The sequence below is a fragment of the Drosophila persimilis genome, unplaced genomic scaffold, assembly GCF_003286085.1.
Source record: "Drosophila persimilis strain 14011-0111.01,24,50 unplaced genomic scaffold, DperRS2 tig00000002-arrow-pilon, whole genome shotgun sequence".
Lineage (NCBI taxonomy): Eukaryota > Metazoa > Arthropoda > Insecta > Diptera > Drosophilidae > Drosophila > Drosophila persimilis.
Window position 1 is genome coordinate 19,427,576 of NW_020825289.1, and position 19,357 is coordinate 19,446,932.

General features: G+C 51.5%; 6 protein-coding genes across 6 annotated transcripts; all 6 read right to left on the bottom strand.

Moving 5' to 3' along the window:
• Positions 1–72: 72 nt before the first annotated feature.
• Positions 73–2,449, bottom strand: LOC6593049 (dolichyl-diphosphooligosaccharide--protein glycosyltransferase subunit 2). Its single transcript, XM_002017568.2, has 4 exons — positions 2,353–2,449; positions 1,931–2,169; positions 590–1,871; positions 73–527 (listed from the first exon to the last, which is right to left on the bottom strand). Exons 1-4 carry the CDS (start codon positions 2,363–2,365, stop codon positions 148–150), a joined length of 1,914 nt encoding a protein of 637 aa, XP_002017604.1. The 5' UTR covers positions 2,366–2,449; the 3' UTR covers positions 73–147.
• Positions 2,450–2,865: 416 nt separating this feature from the next.
• On the bottom strand, positions 2,866–3,495 carry LOC6593048. The gene is made up of 2 exons (XM_002017567.2): positions 3,356–3,495; positions 2,866–3,298 (listed from the first exon to the last, which is right to left on the bottom strand). The coding sequence occupies exons 1-2, from the start codon at positions 3,459–3,461 to the stop codon at positions 3,000–3,002; spliced, it is 405 nt and encodes a 134-aa protein (XP_002017603.1). The 5' UTR covers positions 3,462–3,495; the 3' UTR covers positions 2,866–2,999.
• A 119-nt stretch (positions 3,496–3,614) lies between these two features.
• LOC6593047 lies at positions 3,615–5,984 on the bottom strand. The gene is made up of 3 exons (XM_002017566.2): positions 5,343–5,984; positions 5,074–5,279; positions 3,615–5,019 (listed from the first exon to the last, which is right to left on the bottom strand). The coding sequence occupies exons 1-3, from the start codon at positions 5,696–5,698 to the stop codon at positions 3,626–3,628; spliced, it is 1,956 nt and encodes a 651-aa protein (XP_002017602.1). The 5' UTR covers positions 5,699–5,984; the 3' UTR covers positions 3,615–3,625.
• A 17-nt stretch (positions 5,985–6,001) lies between these two features.
• LOC6593046 lies at positions 6,002–9,723 on the bottom strand. The gene is made up of 3 exons (XM_002017565.2): positions 9,388–9,723; positions 7,544–7,930; positions 6,002–7,470 (listed from the first exon to the last, which is right to left on the bottom strand). Exons 1-3 carry the CDS (start codon positions 9,420–9,422, stop codon positions 6,060–6,062), a joined length of 1,833 nt encoding a protein of 610 aa, XP_002017601.1. The 5' UTR covers positions 9,423–9,723; the 3' UTR covers positions 6,002–6,059.
• Positions 9,724–10,710: 987 nt separating this feature from the next.
• On the bottom strand, positions 10,711–16,801 carry LOC6593045 (putative 1-phosphatidylinositol 3-phosphate 5-kinase). Its single transcript, XM_026986738.1, has 7 exons — positions 16,173–16,801; positions 13,809–16,101; positions 11,712–13,748; positions 11,488–11,650; positions 11,258–11,415; positions 11,032–11,193; positions 10,711–10,969 (listed from the first exon to the last, which is right to left on the bottom strand). Exons 1-7 carry the CDS (start codon positions 16,707–16,709, stop codon positions 10,782–10,784), a joined length of 5,538 nt encoding a protein of 1,845 aa, XP_026842539.1. The 5' UTR covers positions 16,710–16,801; the 3' UTR covers positions 10,711–10,781.
• Positions 16,796–17,501, bottom strand: LOC6593043 (anaphase-promoting complex subunit 13). The gene is made up of 3 exons (XM_002017562.2): positions 17,450–17,501; positions 16,951–17,097; positions 16,796–16,882 (listed from the first exon to the last, which is right to left on the bottom strand). Exons 1-3 carry the CDS (start codon positions 17,459–17,461, stop codon positions 16,799–16,801), a joined length of 243 nt encoding a protein of 80 aa, XP_002017598.1. The 5' UTR covers positions 17,462–17,501; the 3' UTR covers positions 16,796–16,798.
• Between the last annotated feature and the right edge of the window lie 1,856 nt (positions 17,502–19,357).

The following is a 19,357-nucleotide window of genomic DNA, read 5'->3' on the forward strand; positions in this document are numbered from 1 at the left end:
CAGCTTGTGTGGGTCGTATTAACCTTAACCTAATCGTTTTATTAAAGGTTACTATAATGACAAAGCTGAAAGTAGATAGATAGATAGAGTGCCACATTTATTTACTTTATTCAATTATGTACGGACAATGTCTGGTGCGATTTGAGTTTATGACGACGCACTTGACGGGTTCTTTGAGTTGCGTAGTGCATACAGACGCCTCAGCAAACGGTTGCCAGTAAGGAATGTGAATATTGCGATGGGTATCAGCAGGCGCAGGGTTTGGAACATGTTCAGTTGCATCCAGAAGACAAAGAACAGAAGCAAAATGCCGCCAAAGCCCACATGGAAACCGATTGTGCTCGGTGCCAGAGTGAAGTTGGAGACGTTCACGCCCAACTTGCCCCAGAAGATAAACAGCAGAACCAACGGGGTAATACAGAGTCCAGTGAATATGTCCGACACAATACGAGGCGGCCGCTTGTCAGGCACACGGAATTGATGAACAATCTCAGGACGGGGACCCGAAGGGATTTTCTGCTTGACTTCTGCAAAAAGAGTACCATTTCGTTAAGTTACAATCTCAATATTCAACGTATACTCTCCATACCTCTATCCTCGCTGAATTTCAGCTGGATATCAGCCACAAGCCACTCGAAAGAGTTGGACAGCGAAGCATCGCCCACGGTCAGGTAGATGTTGTATGTGCCACTCTGGTAATTAAAGTTCTTGCCATTGCTGCCAATGTCCATGTCGAATTTGTAGGCCTTGCTGCTGTCCTGTTCCGCCACAAAGATGATCTCCTTGTCTGTTTGCTTGTTGTAAAGACGCACAAAGGCTTGGTGGACGGCGAGTGGCTTGTTGTTAGACTCCTCCACTAATACGGCCCTCAGCAGCAGCTTTTGTGTAGTATCCGCCGACAAGGTCTCCTTTAACTTGCTAGGATAATTCACGCTTTGCTTGCGCGTGGCAGCACTGGCATCCGACTCGGCAATGCCAACATCGAGAGACTGGACCTTGACACGTCCGAGTACTTTGAATTGCAATGTCTGCGTGTACACGCTATCCGCACTCAGTTCGGCCTGATAGATGCCACGGACCGGCTTCAAGCTGGCCAAATCGGCCACATAAGTGGTCTTGTCTGAAGACTTGGAAGTCACCGAGATTTTCTCAGCTAGCAAAGAGTTGTCCTTTTTGTGGAACACCTTGGCAGTGATAATCTTTGGGGCGGGCGACAAAGGCTTGCCAAGTAAATCAACAACAGCTATATTCAACGTGGGTGACTGGGCGTCCAACTGGCCGTTTCCGATCAGCTGCACACAAATGGGTGCAATCTTTTCGTCAGCACCAATGGTCTTCAATGCCTCAATCAATACGTGAGCTCCCTTAGCGGACTGCACCGAACGACGGCTCAGGAAATAGTTGGCAAACTTAACAGCTTGTGCGGCACTGACTGGTGCTGGCTTGTTGTAGGCTTTGGCAACGCCGAAAGCTCCGTTAATGATCAAAGACGTGATGCTTAAGCCCCCCTCGAACTGAAGGAGTTTTCCGTCCACCTCATCGGCCTGAACGATAGCATCTTCAACGCGATTCGCAATGAAGGCGGCACCGCTGCCCAGCTGAACAGCCACATTGAATCCATAGCCCAGACCAGTCAGTGTATCGTCCTTCTTTAGAAGCTCCTGGAGACGCTTTACAATCTTACCCTGAGTGGCTTCACTGACCTGTACACCGAGTGCCTTGTGTGTGACTAAGCGATAGTAAATCTCTTGAGTGCTGCCCAGTTCAGAATCCAGCGAGCTGTACACTTTCGAGAGCAGTGCTTCGTCAAGTTTCGCAGAACAGCCCAGGTTCTTGCTAGCACCAATGAAATAGTAGTCCTTTTCGAAGCTCTGGAACCGAGAACAAAGGCAATGATTCAAGGTTCAGTGAACATTTGCTAAGCACTTACGTTCAGCTTGGATTCCTGATGCAGGGCCGCTATCTTCTTGCACAGCGGTTCCTTCTGGGTGGCATCGGTTAACTGAATGTTAAGGCTGGAGAAGAATATGGCTTGCAGATCATTGGAACCGAATCCATCCACAAAGACTTTTTGTAGGCGGGTGAGATCCTTTGGACCCAGATGGCTATCAACGGTACGCGTACTCCACGTTGGCGCACAGGCGCATAGTACGCCGAAGAGCGTCAGACCTGCAACATAACAGAACCATGAGAATTACAAGCTTGAGGGGCAGCAAGAACATCACGTCGCCGGCAATCGTCTAACCACGAAAATCAGACAGAGACAGCACTACGATATCGTAGCCGGCGTTTCCTTTGACAGTGTCCCGAAACTCTGCGGTTCCGGGCCCAGTTTTAGCGAACTCTACCCACCTAACTTCAACATTTTCCTATATTGTGTTTGCGTTCAACAACTTTTTCTTATATTCTATAGGAAAACAAATAAAAATCGCCCAAAATAGCCAGCACCGCCTGTCTCAGCTTCGATATTCGATATTCACAGACACGTCAGCGGCAGTCAATTTATTACATCGCATTACACGGTAACTACACATTTGCTACACAGTGCGACAGAGCTGCAAAACCATCGTTATCGATAGATTCAAATTTGCAGATCACTCTGGGGATTCCTTTTTAATGAATCAATCTATCCATAAGCCCCCTTCTCAAAAAAGCGGATGCCTTTGTGACCAACTATAAAATATGTTAGTTATTTCCTTTTTACACAACCTCGATATCGTTTGCTATGGATGCAGGGATGCACAATAGGCGTGCCACCACTACTGACGCAGCCCTGGTGTAAACAGGCTATAAAATAACAGAGCTATCGATAGTCAGATCATATGATATATTTAAAACAATTTAATTTAACGACAAAACAAAGTGTTCTGCTATTGAAAAACATGGTGATTTCTTATTCGTGGATCGCAAAGTGAGTATAAGTATCCTAGAATATCAGTTTGATCTGCGGTTGAATAAAAAGGAGGTTGATTAAGAATAATTGCTGCCGGCCCCATACCCTATGGGGCAAACTTTTCGGTGCACTCTTGAATAGGCCTTGTAATCAAATACTTTTTTTTGAAGGTCTTTGTTGGATCACCATCATGGTTCCAAAGAGTTATGGCCGTTGTACAGTACACCGGGTACTTGTTGACCAGAGTCTCCTTTCGTTCCTCATCTACCGGTGGTATATCCTTACAATAGACATCGAAATACTCAGTGGTGCTCACACCCAAGTCCGTAGTTGCCGAGGATTGACGATTGTACTCGGCGAATAGCTCCTGCCACAGAAACTGCTCCATTCGGTTGGCACGCGTGGCTGCAGCCCAAGAAAAATGCCATTAATCAAATCCTTAGACATAGCCAAGATACTTACTCAGAACCTTGTTGATTTTAGGCGGTCCATAACTGATTTGCGACTCGGTGAATTCAATTGGGCACGGCCCTCGAGAATTTGGAAGTTTCTTACCAGGTTCGTCCATTTTAACGGCAGCTGCGTATATAGTAACTTTTAGTACTAAAACTAACGAGAATAATTTATTATGATGCTAGCAACAATGTGACAATGATAATACTTATGGACTAGCCTACTTGATCGACCAAACAACACTCGACGCAGGGCACCGGGTAACGACAGTGTTAGCGTCTAGGCAACAGATTGATCCGGTTCCGACGCTGGTGGCGCATCGTCTTCCACGATGAGAGAGACATCTCTGGGTCTCAGTAGGCAGTAGTAGACTATGAGGGTGGCTACGAACATAATCCCGCTGTAGACTATCCACTCCCCGATGAAGCCGAACCACCAGGACTCGAACTCCTCGTTGTCATACCAAATGGCCGTCATGGTGATATTCTCGACCAGCGTCAGCATCAAAAAGCCGCCATACCAGAGCCGGATGCTCTTGAAGCACACGCGAAACTCCAGCAGCACAAAGATGTAGACGTAGGCCAGGAGCAGATAGAATAGCGTGCGGTTCCAGCTGCCACGACAGCGCGTCTCCAAAGCCAGGCACGCCAGCATTAGGGCATAGTGCACGCCCAACACAATGAAGAAGGCTCGGGGATAGAAGACGCAGAACGTGGACAGAGCCAGCATCCGCATCGTGATGAAGGCAATCCAGCCGAAGAAGGCAACAGTGCGGCCGGCAAAATCATCCTGCTGAATGCCGTTCACTATTTTCGTGGGCCGGGGGAAGTAGAAGTCCACGACATCCTTGGGCGTGAGCGGGGTGTCCTTTGGCGTCTGTATTCCAGGTGATCGGGCCACCAGCGGACTACGCTCCTCATTAGGCTCCTCGTTTATCCGTCCTATAAGAAGCTTTGGCGGACGTGGTACATGCTCCTTGATGTACAGCTGCGCATTGATCAGCAGCATGTCCTTGAACGTTTCGAGCTGCGAGAGCGGTCTGGTGACGCGACGACTCCGCCGGTGCTCGTTGTCCGATACGGTTCGTCGCAGATCAGGGAGTGGAGGGCCATTATCAGAGTGTTTTAGTACGGGGAGTTCTGGCGGTGCTGTTACCGGCGGTGGAGGTGGTGGTGGTGTTTCGGGCACTGTGTCCAGCACTTCAATAGTGTCAAGGTCTTGTAGATCCTTTTGCCACAGTCGCAGCTTGGGCCTCGTCACCTGCAGCTTGTCATCGTCGGTGGCATTGTCCTTTGGCCCAGTGTGCAGCAAGGCCTTCGTCTCGAGCTGTTCCAAACCGTCATTGTCGACCTCATCTTCTCCCCGCACATGCACCTCATGAGTGCCCACATCTGGATCGGGATCCGTTCTCTGGCGCGCATGAAAGTTGGCCATGATCCTCTCCGACTCCGGGAAGCTGGCGATTGTGCGCTCCGACTCCCTTTTCTTGCGCTCGGCATCGCAGCACAGGCGCTCGTTCTGCTCCAGCTGGCAGCGATGCGACTCCACCTGTTGTGGCGTGGCCCAGGGATAATGGCGACCCACGCGACGCTGGCTCTCAATGCGATGATAGCTGGTTGTTATGGCGGCCAAATCGATAGCCGAGAAGACCAGGGATAAGGCCTGTACGGCGGCTGCAATGCAAAGGATTGAAATGGATGCAATATGCAAGATAGCATTGCACTTACAGGTTTCGTAGTTGCGAAAGAGGTCCTGCTCAAGCATAAAGTATAGCTGTAGGATTATTTGAGGCGCTGCCTGGGCGTAGGCTTGGATCAGCAGATACAGCTCTATGCTGGAGGTCTGCGTCGCCTTGTCCAAGCACTTCATGCGCTCCACATCGTCATCGTCGTGGAAGAGTGCCTCGACGGCCCAAAACAAGCGCATTGAGAACCTTATCGGAAACAGTCACTGTAAGCATGGCCTTGACCTACATACATATTTCCCATCCACCTACCTGTACACAACAAAAAAGGGGAACAGCATGAGCCGGAGCAAACCAAGGGCAAGAGCTGCGCACTTGTTATGATTGGAGCTGGCGCTGCTGCGCTGTTCCCGGGACGTGATCACCAGCAAGAATGTTAGGGCGGGCGGTACGAGCACCAGCACCAGTGTGCCAGCCCCAAAACCCGGAGCATGCTGTCTGAAAAGCTGGTAGCTGAGGGCCAAATCGGATGCAGTCTGTGCAATGTACACCAGCAGCGCCAGACAAGTGGGCACTATGTAGGAGAAGTATATGCGTGTGCGGCTCCGTATTGCGTAGCCGAGTATATGTTGCGGTGGACTGGCTGCATGACCAAGTCCCGCCTCCATGGCAATGTTGATGTCACCTACAGTATGCGGATTCCCCTTAGATTTTGTGCGGAAGCGAATCGTTCCTTACGTGTTTAGCTGGTGAAATGCGTTCTGACACTGAGCGGACTATGAGTAACCGCCTCTCCCATCGTAATGGTTATCAGTGGGTAGGGCTGGGACCAAGATTAGATAATTTTTTCCATTTTGGTGGTGAGAACGCCTCAGTTTGTTTACGTTCTTATGCGGAATCGCTAAAGATTTCCTATTCCACATCAGACTAAAAGCAGACCACTTAAATATTTTATTTAATTGTATTTATTTCTTTAGAATTCGGGAGATTATGAATAGAATACTCGTATTTAGGTGTCGATTACGGGGCCTAGGAATCGTACCAGGTCTTCTTCATCCAATTGGAAGGCTTACCCGGCTCGTCGAGCACCACAAAGGATCCCGATCCCTGCTGATCCTTCTGGCTCCCATTATTATGTTTGGCCCGCCGACAGCCCGCGGCGGCGTACTTGGGATTGCCTTCGACTATTGACGATTTCTCGCGGCAATTGAGCGCATTTTGCATTACGGAAGATCGTCTGCCGTATCGAGCGGGCTTCTTCGCCTCGTTGCCACCCACATCCTCAAAGCTGGAGGTCACTGGCTGAGGCTCCTTCACCAGACGTTGGCGTGAGGTCCTTCGCTTGTGGGAGATGAGCTGCTGCGGCTGTGGTGGACGCACTTCCAGCGATGATTCCGAACTCTTGCGAAGATTGCCCACGACGTCGTATTCCCGAGGCCGTTCACGCAGCTGATAATTATACTGGGCCCGCCGATACTCTGGCGTTGCGACCATCTCCGATGGCGGCACTGTGGTGCAGGTGGCAGGCTCGGGATCTTCCTGATACTGCTTGTCGGAGGAGGAGCCGTTGCTGACGTTGGGCTGGACTTTGTGGACGCCCGAGTGTGGCAGCCGGAAGGAGGAGGCCGGCTTATGTACAACTGGCCGGGAGCGTGGAAAATCCAGGTAATTGTTTCGATACTCGGGATTAAATTCGATTTTGCCCCTCAGGCGTAGAAACGGCTCCCGTGCCTTGCCCCGCTCGGGCATCTCGGTGATTTGCGGGTCTCGGAAGCTCTCGTGATACTCGGGAATCTCTCGGGTGAACTCGCCCCGAGGCCGCAGGTGATCGTCCGTCTTGAGTGATTTCTCTTTGGCCATGTGCTTGGGTGGGTCGATGAATTTGTCGCGATACTCTGGCACATCGGGAGCATGGCTGTGGCCATGACCGGGCAGCCCTGGCCTGATATCGCTTCCCCGCTCCGAACCGGAGACGCGCAGATTATCATCCTTCTTGATGGGCGCACTCTTCGAGTAGTTGGCGTACATCTTGAAGCTGTCCTTGTACTCCGGTACAGCCACAAAGTCGCCTTGGATCTTGATGTTACTTATCTGCGGTATGGAGTGGGCTTTTTCCGGAAACTGCTGGACAAACTGTCGCTTGTACTCTGACGGTTCTGGCTGCTGGTCCACGGCCTGGGCGCGCATCTGTAGGTGACATCTCTGCTGCTCCTGGGCGGCCACATCGCGCTTGAACTTGTCGGAGGCCAAGCTGTTGTGCACCTGATTCCTGCTGGATGCTGCCTCGCCCTCCCCGAGGAACACTTCACGTGGCAGTATCTTTGTGCCGGCGTCCAGCATGGGCGCCATCAGATAGGAGGAGTTCTTCATGTTGTTCTCGCCATCGGCGTCTCCGCCCAGCTGCAGGTTCTCTGGATTGCGGACGGGATAGCAACGAGAACTGAAATATACCAATATATGTATGTATATATTCGGGGACCTTGTCTAACAAAATCTGTACTAGTTGCACTCACAATTTCAGATCTTCGGGGGTGTACCAGTGATATTTGTCCTGGCTTTCCGTCAGCAGATGCATGAATCCCTCCAGATGCAGCGATGTCGCGCGCCTCAGCAATGACCTTTGGCTGGATTGGCCGGTAATGCCGTGGCTGTGGTACTGCCGGCAGTACTCTGACTTTAGCGAGCCGAAGGACAGTACGGGCTCATCGCTATTGTAGAGACAGACGTTGCTCTGGGTGTGTAACTGGTCGGGCTGGCGGTGGCGGAAGTACTTTAGATCATCGATGGCTATGTACTCGTGCGGATGCTTGATGGCGAACCGTCTGAGATCGCCCTGCTTCTGGTTGACAGAAAGATCGGGTTCGGAGAAGGATCGATTCCAGCCAAAGTCGGCATCAAAGCTGCAAATGGACAGAGAACGTCAGAATTCGTTTGGGTACATCCGAACCGTCTTGTCTTTAGCTGAAAACTGAACGAAAAATGTTCCTGCCATTCTTCATTCCACCGTTGGCGTTGGCACCACAACCAAATAACAGGCGAGTCCCTTAATAATGGGGGCACCTAATGCCTTCCCTCTCCACGCGGAGGAACAACAATTGCAATGTCGGAGTCTCAGCTAAGAGTCTAGCCAGTGAAGGCATTTCCATTTTGCCATCACCACCCATCAGCCATCCATGGCGTGCCATGGCAATGTTGCTAGGCACACAAAAACACACTTGTATGAAAACAAAACTGAACGAATACGGAATATGCATGAGAAATTGCTTCAAATTGGAAAATTGTCTATTTGATTTGACTGGAGCAGTCGCACCCGTGCCAAGAGTCCGCACCCAAGCCACATCCCAATCGATGTCAATCAATAGAACGACGACTGGGTATGGTATGGTGTTATCCCTGACAACGCCCCCAAACAAACACACATACACACGATATTTCCAATCCGGAAATGGGTGTTTTTCGAGCCATTGTCAAGGACTCGGGTCATTTAAAATGCACGACAGGATGGCATACGGCCGGGCCACCGGCTTGGGCCTGGGGTATATGTGACCGCAAAGCACCTGTTGCCTTTGAAGTTCTTAATACATATATTCTGGGAATCTGAAAGAGTCTGGTCGCTGCTCGAGCGTGTGAAAATATGCCAGGCTAATGGCGGTAATTGATGGCTGCCAAAATGTTTCATATTCTTTACCCCCAATTCTGTTGCATGTCTGGAACTCTGAATGGCGGGGGAGCTGCCTGTGAGTGTGCGTGCATGCCTGCCTGACTGACTCTCGGCCGAAACAGAAACGGAAACAGACAGAAGCATTAAAGGGCTGGGGAGGCGAGCAAATCATGTCGGGCTGGGTCTGACCCAATTCAGCCCGACGCTGGGCCAAAAGACGATGACTACTTAAAGGAAAGGGGCGCCAGTCCTGCTTGAGGTTGCCGACTAATCTTGACAATGCCAAATGACCTTTGGCTATTTTTAATCGCGCCAGCAGTGGCGGCAACCCATTTAAATATGCTAATCAGCGTTGGCTAACTTTGTGCCCCATTCCACGGTTTACCTAGGGCGGTAGGGTTCGGTTCGGTCCGACACACACCACACACATAATTACAGTTGCAGATTTATGACGTTTTAATTGCTGTTACAAACGCCAGTCACGCCACCGGGCGTATACGTAATGCAATAAACAAGAATGCACCATTATGCTAACCATCAACAAGACATGAACGCCAAGGTCGAGTTGACTCCAGGCAACCAGACCACGACATATCCTTTTATGATATCCCATGAACCACGCTTCTGACTGTGCCCGGTATTCCTAAGCCGAAGCGCAGCAGGGAGCTCTATGCGGTCTTCCCGGCATCTCCTTACCCGTCATTGCTTTTCCAGTCATAAGCTAATGCCATGGTTGCTTCGTTTTGCGGGGTTTTGGGGGATTGGTTTCTACGGATTGCTCTTTAATTGAACACATTAGCTGAGTTTGCACTTTAATGAAACAGTTTTAAGCACACTGCGGGGTCTGCACACCACGGACGCGACCAGTGGCAGACCACAGCCACAGCTGCTACCCCTAACCATGCCGAACCGAGCTGAACCGCAAATGCCGCCATTCAAGCGCAGCTCGTCGAACCACAACTTGACCGCTCAGATCGTAAATCCCAACTGAAATGTGGAAATGTGCGCCACCAAGAGTTAGCCCGTTTTTCGCACGCCAACTTCCAAAAGGGCTCCTGCCCAGAGATGGGTGTGGGCCCGCAAAACACCCAAGCCAAACGCTTCTGCCACGGCGACTGACTTAAGGTGTCACTTTTGTTTTTCGACTGGCACGCGGAATTAGGATTGGGGTACGGGATGGGTTGGGAGTGGGTCGAGACTAGTGGGACATAATAAAAGCAAATAAAATAAAGGATTTCATTTTAGGCTATATATAGCCTTTATAGCCTCTCAGGGAATAATAGTAATGGTAAGCCCATGGTACCTATAATTTGTAGATGGTAATTATCCACTGATCTACCAAATGGCACGGGTATTCCAATTGCTTTTACTTTTCCGGAGCAGTTCAAAAACATAATTGCCTTTCATATTCGAATTAGCACAACAAATCAATCTGGGTAGCGGGTATCTTGTAGTCGGAATACGCCACTGCAGCGTTCTGCATGTTGAACGGGCTTGACTCCAAGTGCTATTACATGCAATCGAGCAGTTTGTAGCTGTCTCCGCCCCAGAATTCCATGGCACTCCCTCTCCCAGTCGCCAGCTGCAGTTGACTTGAATATGAATTTGAGTTTTGATTTTGATTTCAATTCCTCACCCTACCTGTCAGGCGCGAGTGGAGTCTCTTAACCCAGTTTTGGGCCATGTCAGAGCAGCTGTGACGCCTCGATAATGAAACCGTGTTTATGCCCTAAAGAGGCGCACATTTGCCTGATTTACTCGCGTCTTAACGATTTCATTCGCGACGTGGTTTCCATCATGATAATAATTTCCTTTACTTTCCTTTTTGGCCAGGCACGCAACTTGGCCGCCAGTTCCCCTACACCCACGTATATCGTACATGGCTTTCAATTGTCATGAGCAGCTATGGCTTCCGGCCATAGCGGCCACCCGCGGCGGATGCAGGTCAAGGCCAAATCAATTCAATTGCGGATTCGGAAACGCTTTTGCCCCTGAGTGGCAATGAAGATTGACTGTGGATTGTGGAGCTGTGTGGCGTCTACTTTATTTTGCGTCTACATCTATAATAACTGTGTGTGGGGGGTGTGAAGTCAGACCTTGGAGAGACCCTCCCAGCGATCGGGCACAGTGAGGAAGTACCGATCCATGGCATCAATGAAGCGCTGCTTATAGCGCTCTGGCGATACCACCGTGGGATCTTTGCCCTTGCCGCCGAGCAGACCGGACTGCTTGATGATCGACTCTACTCGCTTGTCCAATGTGAAGGTTCGTATGTAGTCTGCAAACGAATTAAATGTAAGCATGCCATGTAGACCATGTCAATTGCCTTTGAATGCTCACCTATGATGCCCAGAACCAAGAGGCTGTTCTTCTTCTCCAAGCCCACCAGCAGGGAGTAGTCCATGACGCCATTTCTCTCCAGAAACGAGGAGTCCCGCTGAATTGCATCTCTGAGCACGGTTTTGCTGTGGGACAGCACGTAGAGAGGCTTCGACCAGGACACTAAGAAGGGAATTAGATGCTGATCAGATCATGTGTTAAGAGACTGCCATGCGGGGCTACTCACTCTGGACCAGATTCTCATCCAGCAGCACAATCTCGCCTTGTTGATTGGTTGGGTCCACCAGTCGATTCCGCTCAGAGCCCTTAAGGTCGAATTTGTTGGAAATTTCACAGCCATAGAACAGGTTTTCCATGACCATCACAGAGCGTTCCACAAAGGAGCTGCCAAAAGATAGGATAAAGAATTGCGCATTAGTCAAAGGCCATTTGGAGATGCAAGTCTATGGAACTTACTCCTTCTTCTTTACGCTGACTTTGAAAACGCCAAAGATCTTGGCCAGCAGCGTGGGCAGCTGCAGCTGCTGGCACTTATCAATGTACTCAAAGTACTTTGGGGCAAAGGGCTCGAAGATGGTCATGTCCTTCGAGTTCATCTCCTTGAGCACGAAACGATCATCTGCAGAAATCAAAATATAATAGGCAAATGCCTTTTTTGGTGCGGCATAGAAAAACCTTACCCAGCGTCTTGCAGAAACGCGATCCGGACTTGCCGCCGCGTGCCTCCCACTGGACACTGTTGCACAGGCTGCGGGCCAGGGCGATGCGCGACTCCTCCTCCATGTCCGTCGCATGCTCTTCCGAGGTTCGAGCCAGAGGCGGTCCGCCACTGACGTCGCTGGGTTTGCGCACCAGCTCCATTTCGGAGCCCGTTCGACTTTGTGAGATTCTCAGCTCCTCGCGCATCTTGCTCTTCTCCAGCTTGCGGTACAGCGATCTGTCCAGCTTCGGCGGCTGCAGGCTCTTGGCTCGCATGCCCTCGAACTCGCGCGCAAAATATATCTTGCACTGGAACTGGCACCCGTTGTCGTTGAATGCCAGCGAGACGTGTGGACTCGGTGACTGTGGCTGCGTCTTGTTCCGCTCCTTTATCTTCTCCTCGGATTCGCTGGAGGTGGCGGCGGCGGGAATCGCTCCTCCTGGGGTCGCACTGGTGTTGCTGGAGGTGCGCGACAGATTGGGGCTGCTTTCTTCGGCATCACTCAGGCCTTCTGGTAGCGGCACCTTCCGCTTGAGCTGCGGACTGGAGTGGCCTGCAGCTGGGGCCTCGCCACCGACGCTACTGAAAGCTTCGTCCAGGGCTCGCTGGTAGTCGGCCGAGGTCAGGCTATAGGCGATCACAGAGCTGAGATCGGTCTCACGCACGTGGATGGGAATAGAGCCCATGGGGAGGGTGAGGTGATCCTGGGACGGAAACGGCGACTGCAGGGGATTGGCCTGATTGGTCGAGGGCAGCAGCTGTGTGAGGATGCTTCTAATGGACTTTTTGTCCGAGTGCACGCTCGCCGTGGAGGCCAGCAGCTGATCGATGGAGAACTTCTTGTCGAGCACGGGTTGGCTTGCAGCAGCCGCCTCTGTGTCCTCCGAAGGGCACTCCACAGGGGCGATGTTACTGCTGTTGCTGTTTCCGTCATCGCCTGCACTGGTTGAGGCCTGATCCGGGCGCAGCTCTTCTGTACATATGGTGCCCGCATCGACGTGATGGACGACCGCCTGCTTGGCAGACAGTTTCTGAGCTACCAGCTCGACCTCTAGCAGCCGTGGGCCCCACAGCTCAATGCTCTCGGCCAGGGAGCGCCGAGCCATGGCTAGGGCATCGTTGATGTCGTACGCGTTGGCCCGACGCTCCGTCAGCAGGGTGTGCACAATTTCAATCTTCTGCTTGAAAATAAACTGGTCGTGGGTCAGCATTGTCTTCAGATTTTGCACAAGCGGAGTGTTCTCGTCCTCGCTGGCCAGGTCGGCGATCCGCTCGTGGATCCGCGTGTACACCTCATGGCCGCGCACTGAGAAGTTCTTGATCTCCTCCTGTACCTGGCTGCCCAGAAAGGGCTTTGGCTGGTCCAGCTGCAGGGTCAGCGGCGGCAGATCCGTCTCCCAAACCTCGATAGGTGTGTACTGGAACTTGGCGCCTACTCCCCGGAAGCTGAAGTGGTGCACATAGTCGCGGTGGAGCGAGTGCTCGCAGCGATTGCTCTGGTCGCCATCTGTCGGCGGCCGACGCTTGTAGGCATGCCCATGGAAGCGCATTTCCAGGTATTTGGCCAGGGAGAGGCACTTGGCCGAGTCCGAGAGCGGAACCGTGGGCGTGGTGGCATTGCAGATGCTGCACCACGAGGTGAAGTAGATGCGCTTGGGGTCGGAGCGCGTCAGGTCCTCGGTGAGGTAGACATGGACACAGCCCAGCGAGTGGACATATCGTCGCACATGGCCAAGCATGGGCAGGTTGCAGGAGGGGCACATCGAGTTGAACAGGCAGCAATAGCGCTGCAGGAACTGCTCCAGCATAATGTCGTACTGTCCGTAGAACTTCATGTCCAGCAGCATGGGCAGCTTGCAGAAGGAGGAAACGCCTTTGGGGTTGTAGTGGAAGCTGCAGAAGAGCACGGGCAGCCTCTGGTGGTTCTGCGGATCCAGTGCGTCTCTGTACAGCTGCTCTTCGCTCACCTTCTGCGGCCTCTGGATGATTTCGGGCATCTTCTTTTTGGGCCTCAGCACTGTCGAAAATGGACTACGAATTAGGACTGGTTTTCTTGAAACATCCTGATGGAACTTACTTGGAGCCTTGCCCTTGGGGAAGCGACCGCCAAAGGATCGGAACTCGGCGAGCTTGGTCTGGATGTCGCGATTGGTGGCGGGCGCCGTGAGTTTCATCTGCACAAACTCGTGGGCTGGCAGCAGCTGCAACTGCTGTTCGTTTTCCTTGTTTCCCAGCTCCGATTTTACAGCGGCTTCAGTGTCGCCGCAGCTCTCTGCACGCTCCTGTATCGACGGGGGTCCTGCATTCGACCACTGCTTGGAGAAGTACAGTTCAGTGGGAAAGAGTTTTCGCAGCCTACAGTTGCGTCCCTGCTCCGTCTCCAAATAGGGCAGCGGGAAGGTCAGAAATGGGCTAACTGAGAGCAGAGTGGAGCTGAGTGCAGTACGGAATCGATTATCGTAGCGGGTCTCCACGGCAAGGGCCTCCACCACGGGCAGCACATGGCTGGGTGATGTGGACAAAGCATCGGCCTCCGTCGACCGCAGCGGATCTGTAAAGTCAGCCACGTTTTCACTGACAATGGACGTGACTTTATCTTCCGACTTGCGCTCCGCAATGGGCTGCGGCACCCTCTTGGACGATCCGGATCGGAGCTCCGCCTCTGCCTCAGTCTCGCTATTGGGACTAGCCTCCTTCGAATCGAATATCGAGGCCTTGGGGCTGAGCGGCTGCGCAAACTCGTTCAACAGAAAGGACATCTCCAGGCGCCAGTTGTAGCGGGCAAAAAGCAGGGCCGATGCCACCCTCTTGACGCGGGTAAGCTCCGCGTTGCTGCCACCGCGCAGCAGACAGGTATAGCCCCGGGGATTGGTGAGCTTTTCGAAGAACATGAGCGTCTTGCCGTTGTAGTTGCGGATGTAAAAGTCGTTGCAGTGGCCCAGCTTCGGCATGGTGATGTTCGACTCGATGGAGCTGACGATGTCGCACTGGAGGGTGCGAGACAGGCGCTCCATGACCGAGAGCTTGACGTCCAGCACAAGTGTGACATTATAGGAGCGCAGCAAGTCCTGAGCAATGCCGGCGACGTTCTTGTGGACGAGCACAACGTTGGGGGAGAAGCTCATGATGCGGGCACAGACGTTTCGCAGGTACTCCTTCTCCTGCAGCAGCACCGTCTCGATGGTGACGAACTTGCCCTCGATGCGCTCGTAGACAATGGGGCACTGGAGCAGTAGGATGCGCGGGAAGGGCACATGCGCGGCCATATCTTTGTGCGCCACATTCTTGGAGAAGGCCACGCCATGCACAATTTTCGAGTCCTTGCGCCGGCCGCCAGGCACCTTTTTAAAGTTCACATAGTTGCGAATGTCCATCAGATCGTTGGTGCAGTACTCGGGCTTGAAGTGGTTGGCCGCCGTTGAGCAGAGCATCTGTAGCACCTTGTCCCACTCCTGGTCTAGGTGATGGGCACGCAGCAGCTGAGCCAGCAGCTGCTCCTCGTGATCGCAGTAGGACTCTAGCAGCTTCGACGTGGCCGCAGTGAAGCACAAATCGTTCTCCAGCTCGATATCCTCGACCGAGTGGAAGCTCAAGGAGACGTCCATCGACTTCGGTGGCTGCGGCTCCCCATTGGGCGCCTCGAACTGGGGACTGATGGTCTGCGAATTGTCCGAGCTGCTGTTCTTGGCGAACTTGTAGTGCAGAGTCGGCTCGAACTCGGTCTGGTCAGGATCGGGCACGATCGGCTCAAGGAATCCGGCTGCCAGCATGGCATTCAGTATGGCCACCGCTTGCACCTCGTTGGCCGACTTGTTGTTGCTATTGAGGAACTCGATCAGCACCTGGCCGCAGTTTTGGGCCGGCAGATCTCGCTGCATCTCCTCGTGCAGCGTGATGAGAGAGTTCGACTGCTGCAGGATGTTCTTCCGGTCATCGAAGGAGAGCGTCGTGTAGTTGGGATGCGAGCTGAAGCGCTCTTCCTGGTAGCCCAGCGAGGTCTTCCGTGACAGGGGCGCTCTCTGCTGCTGCGGGGTAGCATTGGGGGCGCTGCTGCCTTGTACCTCCAACTTGTTGCTGAGATGCTGCTGCAGTGCCTGAAGATCCTGGCCAATGTCCGAACTGGAGGACTTCAGAAAGGTGAGCACTATCTTGGAACAGTAGTTGCACACCTTGAGGTCCCCGTCGCAGCGGACTATCATGCCGGGCACAACCTGGTTGCAGCACTTGGAGCAGAATATCTGGCCGCACAGGCGGCAGTGGTGTTTGCGGCGAAAGGTCGAAAACTTCTGGGCGCAGTCGTAGCACTCTTTGGCCTTGGAATCGGGCATCCAGAACCTCTGCAGCTCCGTGTCTTTGTAATTGCGCAGATCCTGCAAAAAAAGGGGTAATAATTATTATTGCAGCAGCTCTCGAAAAAATGCAGTCGTGCAGTCTCACTCACGTTATTGTTTTTTGTTGCACCACTGTTGCTGATGTGCTTCAGCACGTTGGAAACGGTGCGCCCTTGATTCGCTTCGCTGCTCAGCGCCACATCGACACGCTCGTTGGCCTCGGACTCTTCGGCTGTGGTACTCGAATTGCCAGTGCTTCGCGACTCGCTGTCTGCCCGCAAACTCAGCGTTGTCGGCGGCTGTGGTCGCCTCGAACTGAGGCTGGACGACAAGCTGTCCTCCACATCCGCAACTTCGATGGTGGGCGTCCTGTTCTCGCTGTAGAACTGGGATTTGCCCACCTGAACGGTCTGAGCGCCAGTGCTGCTGCTGGTGCTCGGGCTGCTGCCACTGGATATGTCGTTGACGGTGTTATAGCTCTGGTTATAGACATTCTGGATCTTATTCACCACACGGCCGAAGAGCGATTCTGGCTTGTCTTCAAAGTTTCGCGCGAATTCCGTGAGTTTGGTGGGCGAATGCAGGTGCTGGTGGTGGATGCTAGTGCTTGCGCTAGTGTTGTTGCTTGTGCTGTTGTTGTTATTCATGCTGGTGGGGTGTTTGTGTTTAGTATAAAACTTGGGGGGGCTAGAAAGCTGGGCGAGTTGGTGCTCGCCCGCGGACTGTTCGTCCTTGGTTAGATGGATGTAATATTAAGTTGATCGATCAGTGCAGCATCGGGTGCCAGCGAACCCAGCGCCAAATCAGTCCACTTTTGTTCCTGGAAAATATATTGAACAGGTCGTAGTCTTTGCCAAACCCCAAACCAAAATTATCGTCGTTGCTCACCTGCTCGCTTAGAGTCAAATGTGAATCACCACCATCGGCCTCCGGATCGGGGAGCTTTTCGAGTGGCACTAGTATCTGATCGAAAGGCAGAACTTCCATACGCCAGGCATTGTCTACAATGTCCAACAGCAGATCATCGATCGGTGCCTGCAAATGCCCATAAAGTGTCTTTACTGAAACGCCCTCTCAATTGGGACTAGGAAAAAAACATCCTCCCATGCTCTCTGGTAGTATTTCCATGTAAATTACGTCATTTAGTTCCTATACCTAATTATCGCAACGTTATATTCCGTTTGAGACACACGTATTGTTCGCGTATTTAGATTTATCACAATGGGGTTTCTGATAACCGAGCGTTGCGACTAATTAGTGCGAAGCGATAATTTCGACACACTCTCCGGCACTATAGTAATAGTAATTCTCTCTTTTAAACAATGCAATGCTCAGAAACAATCAACAAGCGGGCAATACTTCGGCAAAGGCTAAAATACCCACTTACCTGGCTATCCATTACTTATGAAAGAATTTAATGTCACTTATCTGTTTATTTAACCTCTTCAGAAGTTTTTCCAACAAATTATTTGTGTTTTGTTTATCATGTGCAAACAGCTGTTTACCAGGGTCTCCAAATTACCATGCAGTACAAAAAAAGTCGTGTCCAAAATGTGGCGCGTTCCTGTTGAATATTGAATATTGGATAGCGATAGTATCGACTGAATCGTACTGTAACGTAACGGAATTATCGATTGAGTATCGATTTACCGCCAAGTCTTTTGAATTTGATTTGCATTGATTTTTTTTAAACAAACAAACCAAAGAATAAATGAAAGAGCAAATTAGAAAGCAAGTTTAATATTTATTATATTATTATTATTATATTTGGCATCACATTAAGCATAAATATCTCCAGTAATTTTAGTATCCAACAGAACCAGGTGCTGTTATTTATCCTGCTCTGATCGTTCCGGCAAAAAGTCTGATGAAGAAGCAGCCTCTTCTCATAGGCAGGTCTCTATTCTGCCAGTTTCCGTAATTTTTGCAGCTTTCGGCTAACTGCTAGACATAAATTAACTGGAAAAAAGGGTTATTATCCATTGTAATCAGCCAATATACATACAAATCTGTAATAAAAGAATTATCCAACATTTGCAATCTCGATCTGTTGACTGTTCCATTGAATAACTGACTAGATGCAGCATAGCGTTCTCAAAGATCGCTTTTCAACTTCAGCTATGCCGACATCTTGCCAATTTACCAACAGATGCGGTACGATCCGAGACGCGCGACGACGATTCACATAAACATTCTCACAGGGCACAAGTGATTCGGTTCGGCCAAGACGATATGTGTATGTTATTTGGCTCGGACAGCCGGCCACAAGACAGCAGCATTTATCAATGAAACGCTTGTTATTTTGAAAAGCACTTAGCAGCAGGTCTTCTGAGCTGTGTGTGCTCTTGGTGGGCTCGAAGCCGAAGGCGAACCACAATTGTAATCCGTCGGCGCTGAAGACTAATTGGCAACTGATTTCGATGCCGTGCGACTGGCTCAGCACCACACCTCGGGCCGGACGGCAGCGCAGCCCCAAAGTAGCCCGCAATTGAAGAAGTTTCAATTAGTTGGCATTTGACACTCGCTCACAAACACAAGCACACAGACACACACACCGAACGATGTCTAAAACGGGGACTGGGACGAGACCGAGACCCGTTGCCAGTGCACTCACACTCCGGCAAAGTGGGGGTGCAGACACTTGTGTTGGTGCACGGGCACGCACACACGCACATTTTACCTGTACATGCGCCAACGACAGGTAGCCGTAGCCGAGACGTCGCTCCTCTGCAACGCCGCTTAAGCGTTTTTAGCGCACAGCCGCCTGCCCGGAATATTAATGAACTCCCTTTTAAGAAAAATATGAAATGAAATAAAACTTAGTTGCCAACAAAAGCCGTGTCCACGTTCCCGTCCACATCCACGTCCGACTTCGATTGAATCGAATAGAGTCTCCGTCCCCCAGAGTCACTGCCGTTTTGGAATTTCGTCGCTTGCCGCCGCCATCGCGGGTCGAAACAAACCCAAAATGCATTTGGTATGGCCGCTCGCCTCGGTGTCCGCGATGTGTGTCCGTGCGCGCATGCGCGCTGTTGGATGTTTCCATCGATCGCTGCTACTTCCGCTCGCCAGGAGGAGAGCCAGCCACCTGCGGGAATAGATCCCCAGACGACGATTACTTCGAACTGGCTGGCAGACGTTTGTTCTGTTCTGCTCTGTTCAGGTTCAGGTTCTCAAGTTTTCTGTGAGCCATCTATAGGCTTACATTACAGATATTTATGCCCGATTATACAAAACAGTCACGTGTCGGTCTTCTACATATACAGACAAATACATTTCTGAACTTACACTTATG